Genomic DNA, 7,351 nt, shown 5'->3' with positions numbered 1-7,351 from the left:
GAAGAGTGTTTGGATAGGTAAGAAAGGGCTTTACAGTTGATAGAAAAGGCAAGCCTAACTCTGAATTTGGCAAAATGTAATTTCTTACAGCAGAATTATTAACTATTTGGGTTATGATATTAGCGCTGCTGGGGTGCGGCCGGCTGACAAAAAGACACAGTCAGTGTTTGATGTTCCTCGTCCCACCAGTCCACATTCCGTCCGCCAATTTCTGGGACTAGTAGGATATTTTCGGAAAATTTATAAGGAGTTACGCGTCTTTATCACATCCGTTGAATAAGTTGCTCAAGAAGGATGTGGAATGGTGTTGGACTGAGGAACAAGAAGCCGCATTTGTTGATCTCAAGAGTAGTCTGATAGATAGGCCAATCTTAGCCATTTACGACCCGACCGCCGAAACACAGTTGCACACTGACGCCAGTGAAGTGGGCGTCAGTGGAATATTGATGCAGCGACGTAATGGAAACGACACCTACCATCCCGTAGCGTACTATAGTCGCCAGACATCTCCAGAAGAGAAAAGGTTTATAAACTTGAGACTCTTGCTATAGGTAGTAAGTTCGCTCAAAAGTTTCGGGTTTATCTTCTGGGTCAGAATTTCAAAATCATGACCGATTGTAGTGCGTTGCGCTCCATGCTTTCCAAAACGCGATTTGGTTAGACGTATTGCCCGCTGGTGGCTGTTTTTGCTTTTTGAATATCGTGCTGGCACGAAAATGTCGCACGTGGACCTTCTATTTCGGAACCCAATTGAGGATCTTAGTTCAATGGAAATTGACGCTGGTCTTTACCCGACGGTTATGTCAATCAATGAGGGGGACAGGTTGTAGACTCTTCAATTAGGTGATAGTGAACTGGGTCGCATTCGGGAATTTCTTACCACTGATATTGATGCAGATGGGTTAAAGTACATAACAGAAAACTAATTCAAATGAGGGCCTATTCCACGTAAACGAAAAGTCGAGGTGCCTTTTCACACCCTGTACATCAATCACCTTGGACCTTTTTGTGCGATCAAAGAGAGGAAAACTCTTACCTATTGGTAGTCGTAGATGCCTTTACGAAATTTATATTTATCAGGCCAGTCAGAAATACCAAAAACAGTTACAACAACACGAGAATTAGAAGATATTTTCTATACATTCAGAAACCCAGATCGAATTATTAGCGACCGCGGTACTTGCTTCACATCGTACGTGTTCAACCGTTTTGCTCGGATAAAGGTATTAGACACGTGTTGAACGCAGTTGCAAGTCCTAGGTCCAATGGACAAGTAGAGCAGTGTAATCGCACGATGTTAGGGTCGTTAACTGCGCAAAATCTTAATTTTGACAAGAACGTCTGGGATGACAAGATAGGTAGAGTCCAATGGGGCATGAACAACACCCGTCGGAAAACAACGGGACGGACTGAGGTAATGTTTGGACTTCAGATGGATGCGGAAATTAATCCTATGTTGAACGAAATAGTATGCGAAACGCAAAATTATACTTTATTGTCAGTTCGGGAATCCCTTAAAGATGTAAAAATTGACGATTCAAAGTGTAACAATGTTACCTACTGAATAAACATATTTTTGAGTTTGAATTTGTTGGGATTGATGACTACTTCATTTAACAAATCGAATGTCACCCTGGATTCACGTTAATGATGATAAAGAAAGTAGTGATGAAGATGACTGATTGTGTCATTATTATATACAATCAAAAGAAAGTAAGTAGAGGTACTGTTTGTTGGATGAAACTGTAAGATGTGTATTTAGTAATAGCTTGAGAAGGAGGGCTCATAGCTATTTAGTTAAGGTGACTTTCAATTTTGTGAGGAGGGTTCACAATTATTTTAATTATCGTATATAAGAAGGAAGGGTTTGTATACGATAGTTACAAGTGTGAGAAAGAAGGTTCACACTCAATTGCTTTGCAATAGTTCGTGAGAAAGAAGGGTTTGCGAACTATTGCCAATGTTGTATATTGAAACAAGTAATAGTATTTTACTATCCATTTATTGGGCAGCAAGATCCAGACACTCACTTAATATTATCAAGAAGAGAGCGTTCCATATCACGCAGAAACCGATATGCAACATTCTCCCCAACTTATTCTAACCTAACCTCGTATAAACACAGCCTAGACTGTCACTTACTGAATACCTTAACTATATTAGATATTAAGTGTTACACAACAATAATAGTAACAACTATATTAGGTACAACTAATAAAATAAAGTTAAACAAGAATTAAACTACCAGTCGAATCCTTGACTGTGACCTGGTACAGATATCTTGGCGTCGTTTATTCAAACACATTTAAGTCCTGCGATATCTATACTAAGTTGTCGATTCTTCAATGGATTCATTACAAGATAACATTTGATTTACATGTCGTTTCCAAGTCATTCCTAGAACGTCTACTTTATAAGTTAAACCAGGAACAGATTCGGCTATAATAATTCCCAAAATCCAAGGTTTACATCCTTTTCTATAATCCCGAACCATGACCTTTTGTCCAACTATAAAATATCCGTCTCTCCTCCCTTCCCCTTTTTGTGTTTGTTTATCTATCAAACTATCTACTAGAGGCGGCGGTCTAAGGATACTAAATCTGTTTCTCAACTCCCTCCCCAGCATCAAACGAGCTGGTGAAATTCCTGTTGTTCTTTGTGGTGTGCTACGGTAATCGAACAAAAATAACTGTATTGCTGTACCTACTGCAGTTCCAGTTTCCTTTATTTTTGTAACTGTTGTTTTAAAAGTTTCTACAAATCTTTCCGCGGCACCATTTGTTGCTGGGTGATATGGTGGGGTAAATGTATGTTTTATGTTATTTTTTTCACAATACGTCGCAAACTCTAAACCTGCAAATGTTGTTTGATTATCCGTTACTAAATGTACTGGATATCCATATCTAGAAAATAAAGTTTCAAGTATATCAATAGTTTTTGTTGCGGTCATGTTTCCCATTTCAAATACTTCGGGCCATTTAGTGTAACTATCTACAACAACTAAATACATCTTTTTGTAAAATGGACCTAAGAAATCTGCATGCAGTCTATACCAAGGAGATGGCGGTACTGGCCATGGTTTTTCTAACTTAGGCGGATTTTTAAAATTTGTCAAACATATTAGGCATGATTTAGTTACATTTTCTATCTGTGAATCTAAATTTGGCCACCAAAAATATGATCGAGCCAATTCTTTCATACGAACAATTCCAAAGTGTGACTCATGTAAACTCTGCATCACAGCCTGCCTGATTGGTTCAGGAATTATAATTCTGTGCCCCCAAAATAAACAACCTCTGTCTATGTTAATTTCAATTTTCCTGTTATAGTATGGCAGTAAATCAGGTGTTATTAAGCTCTTTTCTGGCCAACCATCCATACAATAACGAAGTACTTTTGATAAAGTTTGGTCAACTTTAGTTTTATTTTGGATTATTTTCCAGTTTAAATGATCCATTTTAGAATTATGTATTTGAATTACATTTGTCACATTACCGTTTAAGCATAAAGAGTGCAACATTAAGCCATCCTCTTGTAGTAACTCTGGCGTTCGGGAAAGGAAATCTGCTGGATTTATGCTTGTTTTAATATGCCTAATTTTGTATTTGAATGCTGACAAAAATATAGCATAATGTTGCAATCTTTTAGCTGCCATTTTTGGAATACCTTTAGTTGGACCAAATATTCTAACCAAAGCTGAGCTATCAGTCTCCAACTCAAATGATCGCCCATAAATGTAGTTGTAAAACTTTGTTATTCCAAACACTATAGCCATAGCTTCCTTATCAATTGCAGCATATTTGATTTCCGTACTATTTAGTTTTTTACTTGCATAAGCTACTGGTTTTATTACCCCTTTTTCATCTCGGTTTGATAATATTGCTGCTAATTCACTTTGTGATGCATCACAAGTTATAATTATTGGTTGCTCAGGATTAAAATGTTTTAAGTTTTCAGTATTTGCTAATTTGTTTTTTATCAGTTCAAATGCAAATTGACATTCTTTTGTCCACTTAAATTTTCCTCTTTTTGTACATTCATATAGGGGTGTCAAAGCTGTGGCCATATTGTTTAAGAAACGTGAATAGTAATTCACTTTCCCCAAAAAGGACTTTAACATAGTCAAATTTGTTGGTGCTGGGGCATTCAGCAATGGTTTCAAATTAGATTTAATTACACTCATACCATACTTATTAATGCGAAAACCAAACACATCAATGTATTTTGTGAACAACTTACACTTTTCTATTTTTAGTTTAAAATCACATAGTTCTAGTTTTGTTAATACTTGCACCACTGTATCATACAAGTCCTGCAAATTTCTCCCTGCCATGTAAATATTGTCAATAAACACCACTGTGTTTTGAATATCTTTTAATTGGTTACTCATTAACCGCTGGAAGGAGCCTGGTCCCGTATTTACCCCGTAAGGCAAGTACTTATATTTATATGTTCCGAATTCGGTCACTATAGTAGTATAATCTTGACTTTCTTCAGTCAATAATGCCTGTAAATAGGCCTCTTTTAGATCTAGCTCGCAGTAGTATTCACCATCTTTTAATGTTTCAAATATATCCTCAATATGTGGCAACGGATAGTGATCAATTTCTAAATGAGGGTTTAAGGTTACTTTATAGTCCCCACATAATCGCACTGAGCCATCGGGCTTTAAGATTGGAACCACAGGTGTACCCCACTGGGTTTGTTCCGTCGGTGTTATTCTTCCATTTTCTTGTAAACGTATAATTTCTTGTTTTACCTTATCGCGTAAAGCATATGGGACACGACGGACCGGTAGACATTTTGGTTTAGCCTCTGGTTTCAGCTTCAAAGATATGGCTTCTCCATTAAACTTCCCCCATCCCGGGGTGAATACTGCTGCGAACCTCTCTTTTATTAATCGTTGTGCTTCTGAAACATTTTGAACACTTGTCTTAGTATTTATGATACAAATATTTTTGGGTGGCCACATATTTAACTGATGCAGCCAGTTGCGTCCAATTAAACATGGGGTACTTTCCTTCGTTATGAATATACTTAATTTCTTTTCAACATTATTATACCGTACTGGTATATTGTGAATGATTCCTAGGGGATATGAAATTGTTTGATCAAAATTTCTAAATGCCGCTTTACATGTTTCTATTTTAAACTCCTTTAAATATTTATTTTTAAATGAGAGGGGCATTACAGACACTTCTGCCCCAGTATCCACCTCAAAAGGCACTTTATGAACCAGATTTAAGTCAATTTCTAAAATAAACGGTGGAATTTTACTCACACTGTGCATGGAGAATGTTTCATACTCTGTGTATAGGTCCTTTACGGCATCTAGGGCCTGCTCACCATCTTCCTCCTCACACTTTACGTCCAGAATATTTGTATTATTTTTTTGCTGACACATTTTATAAATATGTCCCCTTTGACCACATTCAGAGCAGTATTTGTTCCTTAACGTACAATCTTTCTTGATGTGATTGTCTTTTCCGCAACAATAACATTTGTTCTTATTAGTTGGCTGTGAGTTCCGGTCTTTTTGGTGTCCGGTCTTCAATTTCGGAGTGTTCCTCCTAGGCTTCATATATGAAACTGTACTTATGTCCTTTTCTCCATTTGCATGCTTGTATGCTGACTCCACTGTTCTTGCCAATTGTATTAATGAGTCTAATTTTAATTGTTCCCCTTGCTTTAATAATTCAAATTTTATCATCTTTGAGTATACTCCTTCTATAAATTTCTCCTTAATTTGGTCTTCCTCATCTTTGAATTGACAACCTTTCACTAATTTTCGTAATGTTAATAAGTAGTCATCAATTGTCTCTGTAGGTAATTGATTCCTTCCTCTAAATTCGGCTCTGTCCATCAATGGTGAATGTGTTTTTTCGTATTTTTGTTTTAGTTTTTCACATAGTGCAGAATAGGTTAATGTAATTGGTTTTTCCGGCGCGCACGAGTAAGTTAATGACTCAAAAACTTTTGGTGATAACTTTGTAATTAGCAATGGAACCATCTTTGCCGCCGGCACATCATTGAAAACAATAACACACTCGAGTTGTTGTTGAAACGTCTCCCAGTTGTCCCCGTCAAACACCTTAATGTCGTAATTTGACGCCATTGTTTTGTTTTGATGTACTGCTAACGATTGTTCTTGAGCTTGATAGTATGTGCTAAGTATTTTCCTCAAGTTTTCAACCGTATCTGATTCCGAAAATTTTATATCTTCTGCTTCACAAATTTGCTTTAACACGGACTTTTTGCATTTGTATATGTATTTTCGTTTCCCCGCGCGCACTGCTTCTATTAGTATAGCGATTTTCCCCGATTTTTCATCTAATAATTCTATTTCTTCGCTTGCCGAATCATAATCTGACATTTCTGGTTTGTTTGTACCATGGACAAATGTCTTTTTCTTTTTTTTTTTTTTTTTTTTTTACATTCCGTTTTAAGTTGAACGGGCACGCAAAATGAACGGGTATTTATTTTTGTTATCCTTGCGGAATGTTTTACAAATACCTTCCAATGTTTGCTTTTTGGTAAATTGTAGTAATTAATTTCTTACTTTTGGTGATTTCTGCTCTTCTTGCCAAAATCCTTCATTGAATTCCGTTGCAGCGTGGTTCGTAATGATTTCTCGTCGCCACTGTTGTATATTGAAACAAGTAATAGTATTTTACTATCCATTTATTGGGCAGCAAGATCCAGACACTCACTTAATATTATCAAGAAGAGAGCGTTCCATATCACGCAGAAACCGATATGCAACAGCCAACTTGAATAGCTTTATAATGTTATGATTATTTTAATTATCGTATATAAGAAGGAAGGGTTTGTATACGATAGTTACAAGTGTGAGAAAGAAGGTTCACACTCAATTGCTTTGCAATAGTTCGTGAGAAGGAAGGGTTTGCGAACTATTGACAACTTGAGTAGCTTTATATTATGATTATTTTAATTATCGTATATAAGAAGGAAGGTTTGTATACGATAATTACAAGTGTGAGAAAGAAGGTTCACACTCAATTGCTTTGCAATAGTTCGTGAGAAGGAAGGGTTTGCGAACTATTGACAACTTGAATAGCTTTATATTATGATTAGAAAGAAGAGCTGATGTTTCACCCCGTAAATGTGATTATATGTCGTTGTACTTTTAGATTTTAAGTGAAGCTTTGTAACTGTTCTCGATGAGTGTGGAATCACTTGGCCCGCCGAATGTTAGGTTTGAACATTAGACGTTTTGTCTACGTGCATGAGGACATGCACGACGTCAGGATGGTCGAATGTTAGGTTTTCTGTAATTTTGTGCGAATTTGTGTTGCCTTCATATGGCAACACTAGGAGAAAGGGTATAAAA

At 36.6% G+C, this 7,351-nt stretch overlaps 1 protein-coding gene across 5 annotated transcripts; it reads right to left on the bottom strand.

Annotated features, from left to right (window-relative positions):
• Nucleotides 1-1,983: 1,983 nt before the first annotated feature.
• Nucleotides 1,984-6,413, bottom strand: LOC126375658 (uncharacterized protein K02A2.6-like). Of its 5 annotated transcripts, none has more exons than XM_050022712.1 (2): nt 5,282-6,413; nt 1,984-4,908 (listed from the first exon to the last, which is right to left on the bottom strand). In XM_050022712.1, exons 1-2 carry the CDS (start codon nt 6,371-6,373, stop codon nt 4,897-4,899), a joined length of 1,104 nt encoding a protein of 367 aa, XP_049878669.1. In that variant the 5' UTR covers nt 6,374-6,413; the 3' UTR covers nt 1,984-4,896. The 5 variants fall into 5 exon arrangements, with proteins under 5 accessions (XP_049878669.1, XP_049878667.1, XP_049878668.1 ...); XM_050022710.1 differs by having other exon boundaries at nt 1,984-3,027; nt 5,237-6,412; XM_050022711.1 differs by having other exon boundaries at nt 1,984-4,911; nt 5,282-6,412.
• Nucleotides 6,414-7,351: the final 938 nt, after the last annotated feature.

Source organism: Pectinophora gossypiella, chromosome 19 (assembly GCF_024362695.1).
Source record: "Pectinophora gossypiella chromosome 19, ilPecGoss1.1, whole genome shotgun sequence".
Taxonomy (NCBI): Eukaryota; Metazoa; Arthropoda; class Insecta; order Lepidoptera; family Gelechiidae; genus Pectinophora; species Pectinophora gossypiella.
This window is presented reverse-complemented; position numbering and strand designations above follow the sequence as displayed.